The sequence below is a fragment of the Dendronephthya gigantea genome, unplaced genomic scaffold (assembly GCF_004324835.1).
Source record: "Dendronephthya gigantea isolate DGI-Jeju-01 unplaced genomic scaffold, DenGig_1.0 000121F, whole genome shotgun sequence".
NCBI classification, from domain to species: Eukaryota; Metazoa; Cnidaria; class Anthozoa; order Malacalcyonacea; family Nephtheidae; genus Dendronephthya; species Dendronephthya gigantea.
Window position 1 is genome coordinate 333,281 of NW_021163131.1, and position 22,559 is coordinate 355,839.

At 37.3% G+C, this 22,559-nt stretch overlaps 1 protein-coding gene across 1 annotated transcript; it reads left to right on the plus strand.

Moving 5' to 3' along the window:
• Positions 1 to 9,844: 9,844 nt before the first annotated feature.
• Positions 9,845 to 20,566, plus strand: LOC114535578. Its single transcript, XM_028556862.1, has 4 exons — positions 9,845 to 9,955; positions 10,701 to 10,775; positions 14,119 to 18,414; positions 19,644 to 20,566. Exons 1-4 carry the CDS (start codon positions 9,925 to 9,927, stop codon positions 20,171 to 20,173), a joined length of 4,932 nt encoding a protein of 1,643 aa, XP_028412663.1. The 5' UTR covers positions 9,845 to 9,924; the 3' UTR covers positions 20,174 to 20,566.
• Positions 20,567 to 22,559: the final 1,993 nt, after the last annotated feature.

The following is a 22,559-nucleotide window of genomic DNA, read 5'->3' on the forward strand; positions in this document are numbered from 1 at the left end:
TAGTTGTGCTATATTTAAGAAAAGATACGACCATTTCTTTGCACTTCTTTGGATTTAATTGCATTACTCTAATGCTAGAAAAACTGGACATTTCATTGCATGGTAACGAGTACTGCAGCTTGTCATAAAAACATGACAAGCTGCAGTACTGAATATATTTTAAAATATAATTATTTATTGGACCGAGCTAAGCTAATTGCGCGAAAGCCACAATTTCAATGAGGGTAGAAAGCTATGAGCATAAAATTTTTCTCTCAAGGACCATCATACTTTTGCATCTGCTTTCTTTTTGAAACATCATATTCCTCTTCGGTTGAAAACAGCGGATGTGAGCTTTAGTTCTCGTTTGAATCATCGTAGTTGCTGCACAAGTTGAACTGATGGCGCTTAGTCAATGACAATGGCAAATTCTTGAAATTTTGCATTCTTACCTACTCCTTAAAATAATTATGAACAGATTCAAAACTAAAGCAGGAAACCTAACCATTGGTCCAAGCATTCGAATTGGAGATGGGGGGGTATGAAGCAAATAGTATTGTTTGGGAATTTTGATGCAGATATATACCCTTCTGACAAATAGCAACAAAATTAAGTTTCTTTCTAAAGTAGTTTGGTATCCGATACCTTCCATCCATCCGCTAAAGACACAGCCTTGGGCGGCATGACTCTACGAGTTTTCACGAAATTCCAGCCCGAACATGTGTGATCAATATGTGTGTTCGTTTTTCTATAAGAAAACAAGTCGGTTGGTTGCTTCCAATGTTCAAGTACGAGTTCATTCCTCTTGAGGCCTGTAAGGCTCTTGTTACTCCGACAAACGTACTCCATATCATGTATGCATTGTGAACTTGCTCTGTGGCTTTCAAGCTATGCATGCAATCACCATGTTTGTTATTCCGCTTGGGCAAAACCAGAAGCAGCCATGGTGAATTTTGTGAGTAGAGAAGAGTTGTTCAATTTTGTGAGTAGATCCTTTTCATGATGCCCATCTTTTAACCTATATCGTTGAATTTTGTTTTTACGTAGGCTGCCGTGAAGGACTGTGATAATGTTCTCTAAGTTTGATAGAGGCAAGGCATCGACTCCAGCAGGCACATCAACTTGTGAATATGTTTTTGGGCGCAGCTGCATGCAACGCAGACCAATGTTGAAATTGAAAAGAGTTGGATATAACATCTCCACCTTTAAGGAGGCCCAACTCTTTACTTTTTCTATTAGCAGAGTATAAAAAGCGTTGAACTCTTTGCTTTTTAGGTAATTATTTATTGAAAACACGAGTCACAAGGCAACATAATTTACATGTTGTCCGCTTGGCTGACATCCCAATAGTGCATCCCACGTGCAATAGTGCAACCTTTCAAGATCTATTGTTTTCTTCACAGAGTATTCCAACTCTTTGGCAGGTTTTACATATCGGTTGCCCATCCTTTGTTCTGAGGTTTCTTCCTCTGCTGTGCCTCGCCGTGGGTATCGGTTACCCCCGCCGAATGCAGGCTCGTGCCAGTATGGTTGGTGGGGCGTTTTGCTAGATGTCTTTTCGAATTTCATCTGGTACGGCTGCTATTATTTCCTTTTTCGTGGAATTGATATCCTTGGTAGAAGCGTGCAGTGGCAAACGTGATATGTTCGAATTGAATTGTATGATAATTCGTTTAAGGCCGCCGAAATGAAAATAGAAAGCGAAGAAATGATGCCCAAATTTTATGCAAAAAATCAACTCAGCCTGTCTTCAAATGCGAAGCTTAAGCCCTCTATTTCTTGACAATGTATATTATTTTATCACACATTGCATTAAAATTTAAAAATCATCAGATGAGTTCTGCTTGAACTTCAAGTAATCCTGTGTCTGCAGGGGTGTTCATATCATGGAATAATAAACTGTGGAGCATAGTTAGACCTAGCTCATGGGATTTTGGATAATCCACATCAATAAGGTAGAATAATCCGATTAAATGCCAGGACTGCTTGCATTACATTCCTTAGTTCCACTGTAAAAATAAGGGTACCTTGGCAGACGAGGTAGGCAGATGTCTTATTCAGACATAACAATGGAATACCTTTACTTTGTCGTCGGCTACAAACTGCCTCTGGATCCTCATGATCCTATATAGAAAACATTAATTTTGAATGAAACATTTTCATCATAAGCATACCAATAATGATTACTTCTCTGTGTAGCATGCCAATAATGATTACTTCTCTGTGTAGCATGCCAATAATGATTACTTTTCTTATTCCGCTATCAAAGTAACATTTACCTTAGTCATATAAATAAGTTCAATCAGCTTCTTGGCAGACTTATTCAGCTTTCCATTTCCAAACAACAAGTGCAAATTCTTCATAACACATGTCTTCTTTAAGCGAGTAATCTACTCCTGGTATCGCCGAAAGTATTCGCTAGGTGTATATTCTTCCAAATTAGAAGACATTTTCTCAGAGCAACGCAGTCACTGAACACTTCTGCTCTGAACAATGACCCGCCTGGTATGGTAACCCTGCCTGACGTGTTTAAATGGCTTATGTAAACAAAAATATAGCCCTACTGCCAGGGTTACCCTATCTGTTTGATAGGTTAACCCTACTCCTAGGGTAATCCTAGCGCGCACGGAAACTATAAAACGTATTCGCGGGTAACCCGCTTCCTAGGGTAACCCTTCTGCTAGGATCACCCTACCTTCATGTAAACAGGCCTTTAGTGAAATCTGAGTTTAAACTTTTGAAAGCCATGCTCGTAGATACTTGTTTGGTTTGCCTTGTCACGCTTGTAGCCACACCAGCTTCCTTGCCATCTGCATGGACAGTGCAAATGAAATGGCTTATATCATTTGATGCACATCACTTTCCACAGCCTTCAGATTGCCACTGTTGCTCCTTATAGCAATTCCATAATAGTTCTGGAGTTTGTCTATTATATTTTCAGTCAATTTACCTTTTCCAGCAAGACCTGTTTTGTTTCCTTCATTAATTTTCTTAATGCTGTCCCAAGCCTTTTTTGGACATGCCCAACACATTCTTTCTTCTCAATAACTACACTTCTCCACTCTCCTTCTTCTTAAGAGTTGACAAACAATTGCCCATTTCAAAATGAATTGTAATGTAGTGTAACTCGCTGTGGAGTGACTTTATGCAGCAATGAAGCAATTATCTTGCGTAAGACAATAGACAATTAATTTAGTTGCGTGCCTGCGGCGGGCGCTCGCGCGCGCTTTTCCCTTCATGAAGCGGGTTTTTTCGGGCGATAAAACATTCCATAGATCCACTGCGAACTTTGGAATTGGGTTTGTTGTTTCTGCCCAAACTGGCGAGGTTCTTGATTATGACTTTGAGTCAAAGATATGTAGAGAGTGTTCTCTTGCCGAGAATGATCTTGGTAAAGATTCCCAAGAGTTTCATATCTGGTTCACTGGTCATCAAGATGATTGTACTAAAACTCATATGGTTTCCAGTGTAACCACGCTTCGACCAGGTGCCATCATAACTTACAGCAATGTCTGCTACACCAGAATCATCTGAGTTGATAGAAAAAACTTTATCTCTGGCTTTCTGTAACTGGTCAGAAACAGCTTTCTTGTGGGCTTCGTAAAGCGCGTTCACATGGTTATTCCACGCATTACTCTGGCACAGCTGAGGCATATTGAAAATATCGCACATTACCGACATTGCATCTCTTCCCAGTCCCATTTCCAAAGCAGAGTAGACCATTCTACGATTGACGTCCATGGAATTTTGAGGGTTCCACTCCTGGTTCTTGCTCCCAGAAGTTTGGAGTTCAATTCTTGTGTCGCAATTAAAGCACTCAATGATTATAAGGGTGCTGTTACCATATCTACGAGCCTCATCATCAGTAACCTTTAGTTCCCCACCAAATTCACAATTATGCAAAGATTGAAAAGCATTTTCCAAATTAGACAAATCAATCAGTCTATAACTCTGCTTTCCATCAAAATCTTCTCTTCCATAGTTACTTTGGCCAGTAATCTTGCGTACAGACGCCGTTTCCTTTACTGATGTAGAGCCACATGATGGCGATGTTGGCCATGAAACTGACCCAGAAGAGCTCGGAGTTTTCCATCCATTTCCCCCACGAAATTGTTTCTTTTTCGGCACTTTTGGCATTGCCAAGAAATAATAGCCATAAAAATATATATATCTTTGACTTATTCTCAATGTAGATCGCGATTTTCTCAAAAGGAAAGTAAAAACTGTGACGCAATACCTTGGTAACCAAGCCTTAGCATCGTTACCAGGCCTTTATGTTGTGGGCTATCAAAAAGAGCTCAAAATAGAATCAAACACCCACAAACAACCGAGAAAACTGACCAAACAAACAGTAAATATAAATGCGTTTCCATGCCAACGCGCAAGATTATTGTATACCCTTTCAAAAAACGCATTTTTTTAGGGATGGGAATGTCATACAAGCCCCAATTTTGTTTTTACAACATTCTACACACATCGATGATGATTTTGATACCAAAAAAAATCCAATTTTTTTTAAAATCATCGAGTATAAGGCCCCCTTTTTAAAAACTGGGAGAATAGCAGGAAATATTTACTCAGCAAAAATTTTTTCAAAACGAGAAAATTTTTCTCAAAACCTATTTTCTTGGTTTAAGAAAACATCTTTAATGATCTATAGCAGAATGAATTCAAGAAATATTTTCTTAAATAAAGAAAATTCTATACTACTATTCTATATATGGTAACATAAAAAAATGTATATCATGAATATCAAAGTTATCGTACAGCATATTACATGCATAATTTTCAAGAAGAGTTCTCTTTATACTTTTTGATGTCCTGTGGCACTTGAGTGTCTTTGAAAATAAGAACTTGCAGGACCGCCAATTCTATTTCATGCTGCTTTGGATAATCGAAATCCAATAAATAGAAAGAAGCCAGGAAGGCAACAACTGCCTCAGCTATCTTTTCAATTTCGGTCTGGAGTAAAATATGTTTTTCAACAATAACATAGATACTTTCCTCGTTGGTCGGACGTTGCATGCTCTTTTTAGGCCTCCGCAAGGTGTTTATATCTCCAGTTTCATGTAGTTTCAACTTATATCTAAAGTTTCAAGTCATCATCGTTAATCTTTCGCACTCTTGATTACTCGTACTCGTACTTGAAGATGGTGTACCAGTGGCCTTGCAAATATCGTTATCATTGAATGTTTTAATATTTATACTAGAAATACATGCATGCAGCAATCCCTCGCTATTTCAAACCAAGTACACAATTTCCATGAGCTAACCTGACCTAAACTTATGCTATGAAATGACAAAAAATTTCAATAAGTTTTCTTATATATTACCGAGTATATTCAATAAAAAAATAGTCATAAAGCTAGTGTAAACATTGCGCATTCAATTTTGCTGCATTATACTTTATACCATAGCAGCAATTAAGTAATGGTTTAAAATCGAAGTTTCAAACGATTAAAACAGTACAAAATCTTCAGAGTCAAAGAAAAAAACCCTGTTCAATTCCTTCAAATGTTATTTTATTCTGTAATTTCAGTCGACGGATAAAAGTTTTATACTTTAATATAGTGTGTATTTTTATATCAAAATTCAAATTAAACTTTCAAAAAAACTTTTTGACGTTAAAGCAAAGGTGTGATAGCCTTTCACAGGTTTATGCGTTTGTATAAAAAGCCGAAAATTATACAAAGCTGAAAATTTAACAAATAAACGGCATATAGAAAGCTGAAAATTATACTAGAAATACATGCATGCAGCAACCCCTCGCCTCGGTTAAGCGAAATTAGTTAAGCATAGGGATTGTGAGATGATAGTTGGAAAATATAATTGGAGAATCTGAAACTGCTTCTGGTAGAGGATGACTATGTACATATTCTGATGGATCATTCTTGCCCAAAGCTCTCTGATAGCCACACCAACTTTTTTCTCCTGTAGGACTATCTGCAGATTCAAGTTTGGCAATTTCTTTCTGCCCATAAACAGAAGCTTCTGTAAGTTCACAATATGCTTTACTGTCTCCATCCCCCAAGAAACTCCATGTATCGCATGCCATATTGTTCAACTGACCTCCCAGAAATCCTTACACACCCAGCAGCATCCATTGCACCTGACGAGCCCTCAAAGTTTGCGGAGCATTTGTGTTGATGCCCTTCCCACCAATGCTCAAATTCCTCAGTCTTTTCTTTACCACTCCAACCAATACACTCTCTGCATTCTTTAAACATCACCTCAACATCCAACACTTTGCCTGTAATAAACGAAATACTGCTAACAACTCCGTATGAGGATGAAGTATCCTCTTCGTCTCCAGGTTCCATCAGCAGAAATGCCAATGTCATACACACCATCATCTTTAGCCTCATAAAAGTGTTTTACTCCCTCAGCTGCACTCTTCATACTCGCCTTGGCGACAACTTCAGCAGCCCCATGGATAGCTTTCACATGTTCACTGTATGCATTTGCATTCATAGGTGACAAACTGTTCATCACACCACAAAATTTTACCAGTCTTTAGTGGCCAACTCCAATATTCCTCATAGTCAACACTATCCTTCGATTTACTTCAAAAGCTTTGGAAGTATTGTTCACTCGACTTGATGTATAGAAATTCAAAGAGTATGTACACATCAGGGCAGAACATTACAATGAGAGCTGTAAAGCAAGGCCCATTTTGGCATTCATGTTTTTCCTCAAGACAATGTGACCACATTTAAATTTGGGGCAAATGAAGGCTTCGAAAACAGACATCAAAATGGCAATATCTATTAGTCTGAATCCATCATCACATTTATCTTCATTCTCGCTCGATGATTCGTGCTGAAGTTTCCTTTTTGAGGCAGGTAGCGACCTAAATTTCTCTGTACTAACACTTGTTGATGCCGTGTCACCTTCGCTCAAAGAACTTGTGTTGTGCGCATTTTCTTCTACTTTGTTTTCCTCAGAAACTTTATAAACCGATTTTCATGAAACTTTCGTTTCTTTCCTTTCATTCGTACAAATTTTCTTTTAAGAGGCATTTTCAACAAAGATTCCGAATGTAAAACATCAATTGTGCTTTTGACACGCTTTGGCTTTGTAGCTAAGCAATAAAATTCAAGCTAGATATTAGACCTTTATATAGAAACATGCTCTCTGGCGAAACAAATACTAGAATGGTGCACACAGAGGTTTTATATGGTGTTTTTTCAAAGCCCAAATCACGTTGCCATGGTAACAGATTCAAAATGTTATCGTGTACATTATAAAATCCCTCAGAATAAACGTAAATCGTTTTATTCTTCAAAAAAACTAATTGTATATGAGAGTTTTAGGGTTGAACATTGAAAATAATTTTTTTCCTATCGAGCCACTGGAAATAGCGACGTCTGCTTTTAAACCCGCATACCAAGTAATTATAAATTATAATTATAGGCTTTACAGTATTAAAGACATTCTGTACACAACTTAATGTGACAGCAAGATAATCACAAATAAACTTACATAAACAATCTCACAAAAAAGCTCCCCAACTTTATTTTCCTGGGTCTTCTTGTCACCAAGCACATCAGGTAGCGACGCCATAATACATCGATTCTCAATCTATAATGTTGTTATGAAACAATAGATTTATATTAATTCATATTATATAATATATAGTCATATTCGCAATGACTATGGAAAAGTTATTGTATTTTCGCCAAACTCACCAATGGCGTTCGTCTTGCTAAGCTCCCCAACCTTGACTTGAAAAATATGTTAATTAAAAGATTGCTATTGGTTTATCTTTGCAATATAGAGAATAGACATGTGATGAGAAAGGTACAATTTTTCGCATAAATGTACCTCAACATAGTTGATGAGTTGCATAGTAGTTTTATGTGGTCTCCAAACCATGTATATTCTATTAACTGTGATGTTATAAAGTCTCAAAGAATAGCATTAGTTGGGAAAGAAGTGCTACGCTAATATGTATTTTGTTTAATGTATGTCATAATTTTAAATATTTGTGTTGAGGATTAATACCAGCAGACGTCCATTTGGTAAAAGTAAGGCTTGCAAATGTTAAGCATTTTCAAGTAATTTTTTTAACTTCAGTTGGTGGTAATCTAACCTAAATCTAACACCAGCTGGTGTTTGCATCATTTCTCAGGTGCCAAAATTATTATCAACAGCCTTTTCCCTCTCATTTTGCTGGTGATAAAACTAACGAGGCTGGAAATAGCTGAAGTGAGGGTATATTATGCATCAGACCTAACGAAGTCCCTTAAATCGTAACGTCGGGAAGCTTTCCTGTACGTTGTAAGGCAGCTGCATCATGATGATTATCTTGTTAGCGTATATCAGACATTCCTTTCTACTATGTGAATATTATCTTTTCAGAGCTTTCTCCTAGCTAAATATATGTCATTAATATGTCTTCATATGTCAGTAATGTAGTGTCGCATGTCAAAACATTCCAGTGTATGTTGAATTATGTCAGTGCTTGTTTTTTAATCAAATGTGTGTTGCAGTTTTGTGTGAACATTTAATATCAATTCTTTCTTCTCTGTCGTTTCATATTCTTCCGTTCTTTGTTTTTTACCATGATATTGCCAATATGTGACTATTCAGTAGAGTTGCGATTGTTTCCTCCAAAGTAAGTTTAAACCTGAGCAAGACATCGCGAGTGCTGTGGATGAGCGTGCGGAGCAGAAGAGACGTCCATTACTACTGCTGTGTATCCTTGAGGATATAACCGAAACATTCGAAAATGACACTTAATGTTTTATGCAGCTGCTTGACAACAACTGTTGACAAATGGTTGTTAACGAGACCCTTCAATGACCCTCAAAGTGAAATATGAAGACAAACGATCGAAGGGTTATGAAGGTGAATTGTTGTGTGGATTTGAAACATTTAGATTTGTTTATCCTGTAAATGACCAATGTATTGTTGTACGTTGAAAATAACGAACAAGTTCATTACGTAGTAATTACGTAGCGAAAGTAATTACGTAGCGGAATAGTTAGAACAATGAGTTAATATATATGATATAGATATATATGCAAGGACAAATTTTCAATAGCCTTGTAAGATTTATGAAATAGAAAATCGATAAAATAAACTATAACGTTAATTTGAATCTCTGCTTTTAGACGGTCGTACATTTTTTCTGTTCTGCTCGCAAGCAAGATTATTGCTTGAAACGTTAAAATATAACCAGAGAGCAACGTGGCAGCGTCTTCGAACAACTTAACATGAAAGTGGTATAACAACTGCCTAAAATAGACAAAGCACTTCTCGACGTTTTGATCTGAGGGCCTTCGTCAGGAGAGTTGGTATGACTCTTCTACTAACTCTCCTGACGAAGGCCCTCAGGTCGATACGTCGAGAAGTGTTTTGTCTATTTTAGGAACTTGTCATGCCACATTTGATGCTAAGTTATTGCTTGAAAATTACATTTTTGGACTACATTAAAATGACGTTTCGTTTATACGGAATATTAGGGAGTGCTTAATACCATAATTTTCCACTAAAAATATTCCACTGTACAATCTGTAATTCTACGTAACCAAAATCCCGCCGGCCTTCATGTCCAATCTCGCTTCAGGACTTACTATGGCCGTTCTCAGCTTAAATCGATTTAGCGATTTGAATTAATTAAAAAATCCTCACCACTTGGCGTGGCCAAGATTGAACTTAACAATTTTGATGTTAAAATACTTTTTAACGATTATAAATTTAGTAGATTAAATGGCTGTTGATACCCAGTGGATAACTTTATCCACCTTTCAAACAACCGGCCCCAAGTGTTTTTTTCACAAATGCGTGGGAAAGTCACGTGACTGCATATTTAATAACTGTATATCTTTGTGAGTGCGTCATGTTGCTACTCGAGAAAGAATATAAGCAATTCAAGAGAGTTTGTATATACCTCAAGGCATTTTACAATCCGAATTACTCAACCTCGCTCGCTCTGCAAGAATGAAATCGTTTAAAACAACCTTTACCTTTGGTGAGTACTTCGTTGATTTCGACTTTCCGACTGTGGCCTTTAATTTTCGATCTTGAGAATATTAACGTCGAACATTAAATAGGAAATGTCAAACAGTGTTTGGCCTAATAAATATAAGCTGTAGGTAACCTACACGTATTCAGTCGACAATGTTAAAGAACGAGTTTCAATTACATCTGGGGCCGGTTGTGTGAAAGCCGAATAGCGATTTTTTCAAACGCTTTAAAATCGCCCGTGGTTTGCTGTAACTTTCATTAAATCTTAGTATTCCCAAATGGAGAATCCTCTAATTATTTTGGTTCCATATATTAAATTTATCGCTTTTCGAGCATTTTTAAACGGTTGAAAAAATTACTATCCAGTGCATGGATAGTGTTATCCAGCCTTGAACCACCGGCCCCTGTTCATATACGAAATACGTGAGTTAATGGAAAATCAACAATGTTATTGCGAACTCAAAGCTGTTGGGTGAACGACGTAATTCTTTGTATGGCAAAGTTCATGCTCTGCATGCATTTCGACGACTTGTATGCCTCTGACTGTGACAATGTGCAAATTGTGCTGATGTATTGTATGCATGTATACCATAAAGTCTATCAGCAGTGATACAGTATTCTTGTGCCTTTGCTTTGGACAGCTGTTGTGGATAAATATAGGACGCCATGAGAACGAGCTTTCTCAGAAAATGCTACGATTACCCGGAATAATGATATTCCTATTAATAGTAGGTGATTTTTCTTTGCAGATAGAGTTATTCACAATCACCCTTTGGACATTCCTCCATTCAGCATTCCGTCACCCAAGAATGAAAACTGGGAAGGTACTGTGAGCGTAATATTGATCATAAATCGTGTTCCAAATCTTGTATAGTTGAAACGAGACGAGTACGAAACCGGAACTCGATCGTATATTTCAATGCTTGCTATATTGTACCTCGTCTGTGTTTATACGTGCACGTTGTGCATCGTTTTACAAAATATCGTATAATTATGTGCCAGTTGTGCGGGTATTCGGTCATTTAAAAAATAAAATCAATGAACGTTGTTCAGTGTTGTTGTAGCCTTGTAGGTTTATATAATTAAAGCACCTTACAACACAACATTATTAATGTTGTATTAATGTTATTATTCGCTACGTTGGTCGTCTGTGTCGATGTCGGTATAATAACGTTGTGGAAGAATATTAATAACCAAAATCATCAATCTACCAGAGATCAATTTGATATAATGAAGGAATGATAAGATTCTTGTGCAAACAGAAAAGAAGTTTCCGGGAACTTCGATCAAGAATCGAGAGCCCGAATAATTTGAACTTGCATGAGGTTGTAGGTCAAGCTCCTTGAAATTTCTCCCAACAAGAGATACCACTGCATGTTCAGGCTTTTTGGTAACTGAAACGTATCAAAGTGATTCTTTACGTAATTATTTCTTCCAAATATATATTTTATGACATATTATATTGCATGGAGTTACATGCTTGATGAAGAAACTAGGGTCACTGGAAGGGACTATGTCATTATGCGACCTTGTTGTGGCAATTGTGCATGGGACAATCTTGCAGTCAGAAAGACATTTTATCAACGTTGGGGGCTGTGGTAACCCCGATGTGTAAAACCCAGTGAACTCTAGGTAAACTGAAACATGAAAACACATTTTTCTACTCTTTGACACTCTACTTGAGACTGCTCTTGAGACTGGGTTTTTTCTCATGCGCGGTTCCCGACTTTATCAGCGATTAGGTAATCATAATACGACGAGAGTGCTTTTGGGATAAATAGTACGAATGAGGTTTGAAGATTTTGCCGAAATTGCACGAGCCGATGAAATTTTGGAAAATTATCAAACATCGCGAGTACCATCAATACTGATCATATAGTTGTACGAGCAATATTGCAAGATAAGTTTTTTATTATTAGCTTCCGGTTTACTTAAAGTAAAATTACGGAAGGGGAGTTATTTTGAAGCTGATTTAAGTAGCTTAACACAGCGAAGGCTTAATTCAAAGTTAAATCAAATTTTCCAGCATCTTATTTGCACGTTAAATATTTATAATTTAAAAATCGTCTCTAGTGCAATGATCATGAGATATTTAACCTTCTTAAAGTTTTGATACAATTTGTGACAATAGCCACAAACGGTCATTTTTATTAAACCAATAAACTCTCATATTTATGATTTTATTCGTAGAAAGAAATCATTTTTATGAGAGTTGTTTCTATACGGGTAACAAGAGGGAATTTCGTTCCAATCAGCAAGTTTGTTAATTTACATTTCAGTAACCCAATCAGAATACATTAATTTCGACTACTTTCTGTAAAAAGGTACATTATTTACCATTTAGGCAAAACGAAATTCCTACTTGTTGTGTGGCTAAGAAAGAGCTTGATAACGAGATATTGGCAATTTCCAACAAAGAAAATGATTTCCTACATGTTTAGATTAACTATAACCATAAGTTCATATTATGGAATGACTCAATCATGGCTATGCGTCGTCCATAGCCAATACTTTTATGATTTGGTACAAAATATAGTCATAACATTGAAGGTAATGTCACCCGTTTTCTGCAAGCGTTTTATAGACCCTACCAGCTTAGGTAACTGTTAATATATCCGGCAATATTGAGGCTTCTCAAAAACATGAAAACAGAACATCAAAACAGAATATATATATATATATATATATATATATATATATATATATATATATATATATATATATATATATATATATATATATATATATATATATATGCCGTTGACTGCGTGTAAAAGCTTTAATTTTGAAGCGACAGTTTACATGAAGATATAAATTTACGCTTTTAAACCCCCTTTTTCAAGTTAAAGCGATGGTGTAAAAGGCTTTCATAGCCAAGTATGACTTTGGGAAACGACGTATTAAAAAACTCATATAAAAACGACTATAAGACGCCTGTTCTGGCGTTAACTCCGGCGCCACGCTTATATAGTTATATTAAATCTTCAATCCTGCGCAAACTGCGACGTATCAACGCGCCCATATACACGACTACATCTTGTTAAACGGTGAAATAGCAGCGATATTATTAAAATAGGACCAGAATCTACATGTAATAATATACTCGGACCCCAATTAAATCTAAACTTGATCGAACAGCATCAAAAGAACGCTTTATTTGTTCCTCTTGGAAGAATTGCCGTATCATGCGAGCGAAATCGAATCGCGCATCAGAAAATCAGTCAAAGCTGTTCAGCACAACTCTTGGGAGACAAAACTGGAAAACGTTTATGAATTTGCAGTTAAATTGCTAGCGCTGACGTTATTATTGAAATACAAATTTCCGATACAGGCAAACCACAGCGTAAGTAATGGATATAGACCTGGAACTAGTGTACCCACTTTTTAGTGCGCATGCTCGGCAAGTGCCTGAGATTTAAAGTATAAATAATTCTGCAATTTATCTTAAGGTGCGTAAAATGCTATATAAAAAGACAATAATGACCACGCTTCAATTAGTCGAAAATCCAATTCCAACTCATTTTGAACATTTCAGGCACTTGGTCACCTTACGCTTACGCGCACTATAAAAGCGTGTACAAAAAACATGTTTGATTACTATTTGCCACCTAGTTCCATCTCTGTATCTATTTTTACTCTGTGGCAATCAGTAGGTTGCTGATTACCGGTTTCCACTCATTTAAATTTCGCTAATGAGCATAACTTAAGCACCTAAGCCATCCAACTATATACCATCTAAATCATCCCTAGCTAAACCATCCAACGTACATGGCATAGAATTTGTACAACGTTGGGTTCCGTTATGTCACAATACCCACGTGTAATTCCTAATTTCTGGGTGGAATTTTTACTCGCAGGACGCTCCGCACCGGCTCGGGAATAAATCTTTAAATCTTTATAAACCTTAATCAAGCACTTGTTAAGATCAGATTAAAATCTCAGCAACGTCACTCATTAGTCTTTTTCGGTAGAGTTTTGGTTGAACCCTAAAACTAGCACACATGAAACTGCATGTTCTCAAATTAAACAGACGTGATTACATCCTACGCATGGGGAACATTTAGGCCCTGACAGTTCGCTAACTTGTTAAAGCCATTTTGTGCGCCGACTATGCATGTTGATCAACACATTATCATCGTATATTTGTAACTACTTTTATATTTGTAGATCATTTTCAAGAAGGTTTGAAGCAACAAAGAGAAGACAGTCTGCATCAGGCGGAACAATCGCTCAGTCAAGCTTTAAAGATTTTATCAGCCTTGCCAAATGCTTCTCACTTCAACAAAGAGAAGGCGAAATGTTTTCACACTATGGCAGAGATATATTTTACCAGAGCCTCTCAACAAGTGGATGATGATAGCAGTTTTTGTGAAATGATGGTGAAAAGTGTCGCTCTTTTCGAGGCCGAGCGAATTTACAAGTACGGCCGTTACGAAGAAGACGAAAAAATCAATGCGGCCATTTTTGATGTGGAAGTGAAACTTGTTGAGAAAATTTTCGGGTTGAGTGGTGTTGAACGCTTCAAAGAAAAGAGCGATAAACGGATAATTAATCAAGAAAAGTTAAGTGAAATCCGTTTAAGAGTGTCTAAAGAGCATTTGCCTTCGCTTGAAAAATTTCCACATTGGGGCTCAGAAGACGAAGAAAAACGTTGCCACGAAATTGAGAGGATCTATAAAGAAATTTTTGATGACATAAAGCGCTTCCTAGATCACATGTTTTCTTATTGTTGTGAGATTGCCGGTTCCCCGCCTTGCAACTTCTCTATCATTGGTCTTGGATCTATTTCCAGACAAGAAATTACTCCCTACTCTGATTTAGAATTTGCAATTCTGGTTGATGATAACAACAACGAAATTCCGACAGAGGAACAACGCCAGTACTTCCGATTCTTGACATACTTTATTCAAGTTGAAATGTGCAAATTAGGGGAAACCGTTTTGCCGAGCATTGGCATCTCTAGTTTGAATGATTTCTATGGCAAGAATATAGAAGATGATTGGTTCTACGACGATGTGATTCCCAAAGGATTTTCATTCGACGGAATGATGCCGTGGGCGTGCAAGACTCCTCTTGGAAGAAAAGAATGGCGTGGACAACCTCGACAAGAGTACATTTTGACCGTTGATGAAATGCTGAAGCTCCAAGACGTCGAACCCGCCGCTTTTATCGAGAATAAAAAAACAGCAAATGTTTTCAGCAGCGCCTGTCATCTTTATGGAGATGAAAAATTGACAGAAACCTACCGAGAGAATTTGTCAGCACTCCTCACGCAAACTGATAGAATGAAAATTTTTCAAGAACAAATCTTAGGGGTGATAGAAAACTTGATGGATACTTACTGCGTCGAAGGTTTGACTATAAAAGACCTTGGGCGACAACAAGATGTGAAAAAAGAAGTGTACAGGTTGACAAGTCTTCTTGTTGAACAGCTATCCAAATTCTTTGGAATTTTTGGACAAAGTTCGTGGAAATGCATTGAAGAATTGAGAGAGAAAAATATATTAACGGAAGAAGGCGCAAAAAATCTACTTTCAGCCTTGAGCATTACAACCGAACTTCGGTTAGAGTGTTACCAGAAGCAAGGGAGACAGAAGGAAGCACTACCTACTGTTCCACAGGTATCATTCTCTGCTGAGGAAAGCCCTCCACGGCCATTTACGACAGCTATCATTCGTCTTTATCAAAGCCTCATACCGTTGAAATCTGTCGTCTCTCAAATACTAACGGAGGTAAAGAAACATCAGAATTGTCTTAGCCCATATCAATTGGTCGTTGCAGTGCTTCAACAGGTCAATTTTATCCATGTTTCTCCAACGATCTCTGCCGTAGCGTACCTACGCATTCTACAGCTGCCTAAAGCGTTCGTTTGTTTACTTTCGGAGAAAGAGGTCGATGTGGATAGTGCCAGAAACGTAGAAATATCCCTCGTGCTAGCGTACTGTTACCGTATGGTTGGAATGTTTCAAGAATCCTACGAGCAATGCCGAGAAATACAAGCTTTGTATACTGCAACGCCAGATGCTGTTGGAATAAGTTATGTATTAACAGCGTTGCACTTCATGATGGATTCTTATGTTGATCAAGGTCTTTACCAAGAAGCTATGAAAATACACGAACAAGTACAGCAATTACAAGATAGTCAGGATTGTAAAGAGAATCTCTCAAAAGAGTTCGATCTTCTTAACAGCAGCGCTGTTCTTTTCATGAAAATGCAGCAGTACAATAAAGCTGAAGGAATACTTAGAAATATCATTGACAAGTTAAAGAATCAACGAAAGCACTTTTTTGACTATTTCATGTGCTCAAACAACCTCGCTGTTATTTTGCTTAATTTGGACAGATTGACCGAAGCAAAAACTGTATTGAACAATGCTTTAGAGGTTGCCCGTGAACTTTATGGAAAAAATGCTATTCACCCCTACTTCGCTCGCTGTTTGACCAACTTGAGCGAGGTTCATTACCAACTTCGGGATATAGAGAAAGCAGACGATTCAATTAAGTTGGCGCTGATTATTTATTCTCAAGTTCATGAAAACCAATTAATCGAGCCAGGTATAGTTGACGCACTGATTACCAAAGCAAAAATATACCAGTTTTACAAGCAATGGAACGAAATGTTCGATTCCTTGAGCAGGGCGAAAGAAATTGCTGAGATTTTGTACCGAGGCCACCCACATCAAAATGTCGCCTCCATACATTTTTACCTTGCAATATGTGAAGAAGAGCGAGGAATGTACTCGGAGGCAATGATTCATTACGAAGAGTACTTGAAAATTCACGAAAATCAAAGAATAGAAAGTCAACAAAGTGGGCACGATTGCGACACGGCAAATGTTCTAATTCGTATTGCAAACCTTGGAGCCTCGTGTTCCCATGATGCTTTGCGTCGTCTATCATATATTGAAAAGGCGCTGGACATAGAAGAAAAAGTCCACGGCAAAGAAGCTAGTCATGGACATTTAGCTATATGTTATGGAACACTCGGGTATTGTTTGGTAACGGCAGACCGTAAATCGAAAGGGTTGGAATACCTCATCAAATCCCTGAAAGTTTTCGAGGAAATTAATTTGGATACTAATAAAGTCTATGGTAATGTGCAGTTAACAATAGGAAACCTCTTAGGAGAACATTCCCCGAATAAAGCTGAAAAACACTTGGAAAATGCAAAAAACGTTTTAGAAAAGATCTCATGGAATAATAGTCATGTTGCATTACTTCAGGTCAATTCTTCTCTGCTGAAGATTTTTCTTCAGGAAAACCGAATCCAGGATGGTGTTGAACTGGCCAAACAGCAGCGACACCTGATTGACAGGATGCTGTCTGAATCCTGTCCTCATAACTCTCAACAGCTCTTTCAAGTATTCTATCTTGCAGATTTTTATGAAGTAACTGGACGACGAAATACTGCAAAAGAGATGTACATTGATCTGGTGAGGCGTCTGGAGGAACAAGTCGATCCAACTGATTCGGAAAAAGATTATTTAATGCTTTTACTGTGGATGACACAACAACGATTGGGTGAAATGTATCAAAGGGATGAAATGTTTAGTGATGCAGAATCAATGTTTCAACGTATTTTCTCGTTAGTACAGAAGACGACTTCGCAACGGTCATTTGTGAAAGAGGCGCGCCACATAACTTTGTGGCATATCGCATCCGTTTTTGCAGACACCGAAAGATATCCACAAGCCTGTGAACTGCTCGACAAACTTATCAATATTTACGAGAATGACCCGACTTCCATTAATGCCAATATAGCATCGGCTTCCTTTTTCGTGCGTGGAGAAGTGAAGAGTAGGTGCCTTCGTTTCAGTCTTGCTCTGAAAGATCTGGAGAAAGCGTTGAAAATAGCCGAACAGTTCCGAGCGACGACAACTCGCAATACTGTCCTGACAAAATCGAATGAAATTTACTACGGAAAAATCATGAACGCTATTGGACTAGTTTATGAGAAAACAAACAATTTAAAGCGCGCCCTTGAACACTATCTGTGCTGTCTAAGTACTACTGAAGGGATACCGTCGAACATGGACACAGCAACATTTCATCAAAATGTGGCGGATACTCTGAAAAAATTAGGACGACTGGACGACGCCTTAGTGCATTACAAAAAATCCTTGGAAATCAGGGAAATGTTGCATGCTGAAGATCCAGTTAGGGAAGACATCGCCACCGTGCTGTACCACATTTCTATCGTCCAGTACACCAAGCAAAGTCCCAAGGATGCTTCGGAAACTTTGGATACGCTGTTACCGTTGAGAAAGAAACTTCTGAAGAAAGGCGCCCGTGGTTCCTTGCAAAATTACTGCGCAGCTTTAATTTTAAAAGGCAACTGCCACATCGTGCGACCAGGTGAAGCCCAACAAGCAAAAGATGTCTACGAAGAAGCAGAGAAAGTTTTAAAGCGTATGACGGAAGGACAGTTGAACATGGATTACGCGGTAGTCATAAGCAATATAGGTAAGAAACACAATTATCTATTGCATCGAATTTTTAGGATTTTAAATAGAGAAAACCCAATACTAGATTTCATTTGGTCGTGCTTTTACTTTGGATGTTTTTTAAGTTGAAAATTGAAGACCGTCAGTTAAATTGAAGAGCCTTTAATTTTTTTTCCTCCTTAGCTTTAAAATCTAATTCGTTCGCAAATCAAAATATTCGCCGCTCCTTTTTTCGCATGCAAAAACTGAAAACAACACTTTTTTAGGAAGAACCAAAGCTTCATTCAAAGGTGAAATAAAGCAAAACACAGGTCCGCGATGCGAACATACGCCACTTTTTTAGCATAAACTAGCTCAGTGTATTAATTACCATGACAAACAATTGCTTCATTGTAGCTCATGGATGTGAAAATTGCGTATTGTTTCCATCACTGTGTGTTTTTCCCCGGTGCTGTTTCGTGTTTGCAGCTGACACTTTTCATGCCAGAGACAGAATACTTGTTATCAATAGTAGGGGAAATCACAGAGAACAAGTTTCTAGCATGTGAATAAAAAAATTTTGAATGACCAATCACAAGTATTCAAAATTGCAACTGTATTGCAACCAATAGTAAGCAAAGCAACATGATAATTTAACTCAGATGGTTAAATACTTTGTTTAGGCCACTCTCTAGCTGTATAATATCGTTCATCATTAGACATAAAAAAACATCACCAGCATATTATAGCTTCTCAGCTGAATTTACGCGTTTGCGTAACTTAAACTCCCTGTATTGTAAACTATATATAGACGTCTAGTCACCTCTCTCTGTCTCCAACTTCGGTTATGTTGCTCAATTGTTATTCCCATCTATTGTTTTGTTGCGCAACTGAAGTATTTTTCATAAAATGCGTCAGTGACTTGAGCTTGATATTGCTTCCAACACGAACAGTAAATGTAGATCATTGTTTACTATTGTCACATTGTTGACTCGTTTATTATAGATTATTTTGTATTCTGGCTTATATTCATTCCTCGGCGCATATTCGTCCCTCGATCGGCACATTTTGTAAAATTATTTGTAGACAAACGAGCGCTCAAAATATTCGAGGACGATAGCTATGCGCCTCCGCTGTAAACAGCTGGCGCAAAAATTGAATTGCAAAGTTTCGGATATTGTGAGATCAGAGAGTGGATATATTGATATATGAAAGACCGAACTTATGTATGTTTGATAACCTTATTAAAATTATAATATCGCTGTGTAGGATATGCTTGTGTGCTGCTAAAGGAATGGAAGGAAGCGATACCAAAGCTGGATAGAGCACTTGAATTAAAAAGAGCAATTTATCAAGAAAGAGCAACGCCAGATGTGGCCACGGCTTTTCGCTTGCTTGCTACAGCATTACTCGAACATCAGGAATACGAGAGAGCGCTGTCGCACTTCCAGAAAGCGTTGGAAATGTTTGAAGTTTTCCAGTCAGCCGATGATGAGACGGAATGTTTTCTTAATATTGCCCTTTGCTACAAAGGTATGAAGAATCCTAGCAGTGCACTTAAGGCATTTGAGAAAGCCGGTGAGATGTGTGTCAAAAGACCAACGAGTGACAGAATGCGTCTTGGTGTCCACATGGAAATAGCTGAGACCTTCATCGAGGAAGAATATGCGAACAAGTCCAAGGCATTGCATCATCTTGAAGCAGCTGAAGATATCTTAAAAAGAATCAAACAAACCGACACGGACGAGGAAAATCTTAATGAACTACAAGCTAAGATAATCAGCCTTAAAATTTCATAAATCACTATACGTACTATTTGAACATAATTCTAAAAATATTGCTCTTTTTATAAAGAGATAGATAGTTTGTCCCTAGATATGCTTTATTGAATATGTAGATGCACTTTAATTACTGCTCTACGATCTGGAATGACTGATCTTGTACCATAATTGTATATACACTCGATTTATTCGCATGTCATGCATGGCTAAATTTGGTACCCACGTACCCAACTTTATTATAGTATTACCAAAAAAAGCCGAGCACGTTTGCAATCGGTACGTGTACCCATTTTATATAGCAGTGCATGCCGTGGCAATAAATTAAGTGTGGTGTGAACGGGGTTTTATTAAATTGTTAAAATTACAAAGGAGAGCTGCACGTGTCATAACTTCAAGCACAAAAATCTTGATATACGGTCTACTCAAATTTTGGAAGACCTCGAAGTCACCAGTAAGAAGATAAAACTTCCGTGCGTCCAAAACATGACGCCAAAGCATCTTTGTGGCGGAAATCAAAGAGGCTATGGTGCGTCATTTTCAGTCCTCTATATGCGCCGTAAGCGAAATTCATGTTTTTATTTTACTTTTTTTGGCTTTTTTTTAAATAAAAAAAGAGAGTAAGCTGAATGAAAAGCTTAATACTAATTTAGTTAATTCAATTAATTTATTTTGGTGTGCGTGTGAGGAAAACAAGGATTAGCGGGTTCGTTGTTTCAGTTTTCGTATATCAAATTTACTCACAGAATATGCTCCCCCCTCTCCACACAAACACAACCCAAATAAAATGTTACTTGGTTTGTTGCCCGTAGAACAGGGTCCACGGAGCAGTTTTTTATTCGGGGGTAATGAACGTTGTAGGCGTAAAACTGCGAGACAGGTGGTTGGTGCATGGTATGCTTTTCCAGCCGAGATATTTTAAAATGTGAAACCTGTCAAAGCCCAGAAATCCAATTAAATTTACTGATTGCAGTCGAAAAATTTCATATAAATTCTTTAAAATACACTAGAAACACCTAGCTAATGTCTCTAAAACAAGCTATTTTTAAGCTGTATAAGCTACACTAGTTTTAAAAAAGACTATATAAAAAGCCCATGCAGTCCGTCATCAGTGCAAATCAACTTTTCTCAATCACGCTGGGAGATTTGTTAGTTATGCACGTGCGCCAAATTTAAGCGAGTAAATTAAGACTGGTAATCAGCAACGTTCTGATTCGATAAGGAGAAAATTTGTATTTATTCATAAAGTACATGAACACATTTCTTTATTTATGAGCAAACTCGTCGATACTTCTTAAACAACGCGGATACAGATGAAAAGATGAGATACATGCAGATGAAAAAAAATAAAAATAATAAGGACGATATAATGATAATCTATATTAGCTACACAAAGGCTTTTAGACGGGTAGGTGTCTATTTTGTTTATTTCGTATTTGTTGTATTAAAGGATGCAGTTTATTTGTAGGCTGTATATTAGCTTGATATGTTGTTTGGCAAATATATAACCGACCACGAAAAGCTATCGCATGCACCATTGCTTGAAAAGGTTTTTTAATTAAAGTTTCAGAGCTTTCACTTCAGAGCTTTTAAAGTAAACTGCAAAAATTATCAGCATAAAATATTCGAAGAATATAACATTTGACGTTTTGTCCTTGAAGATTTTGTATACACGTTTTGACGTTTTGAAGGTTGGATTTTTTACATATTTTTTACATATATTTGATTCCGAATAACAGTAAATTACGTATCGACTAACTCGGTCATGTCATAATTATAATCTTAGATTTGGCTAGCTCATGATCAGGAAATTAGTTGTTCGGATTAAATTATTGCGAGGGGTTACTGCATGCATGTATTTGTAGTTCAATCTTTAGTTAAACGGTCAAATGTTTGAACGCGACTAGCAAGAATAGCAATTTATTAACACATGGCGAAGAGTGCACGCCATGTGCTATCTTAGGGCTTATCTCTTGTACTCTCTTGTACGATGATAGATAGCACGTAGCGTCACTCTCTACATGTAAATGTGTAAACGTGTGTTATTCTTATGCGAACGCCGAACAGTAGATCACGACACTTTAAATATAAAAGATTTGTGTGATCGCGAAAAGTTGATTTGCACTGATGATGGTCAGGGCTTACGGAAAGTTCTGCAAAACTAAATTCACTCCCGTGGTTATATATCCAAAATTAAATATCCATGAAAACTTTCAAAGAACTTATTGCATGAATTTATTTAGTTGTATTTATTCACTGAATTTATTTAGTTGTATTTTATTTTTGCCTTGGAGCTGAACCCATAACAATTAGAATTTTCTCCAGTATTAAAAGTTTTGCTGACCATATAAATTATTATAAAACTTCTACGACAATCTAAAATAAACAGTCGCTTTTTTGCTTAGAC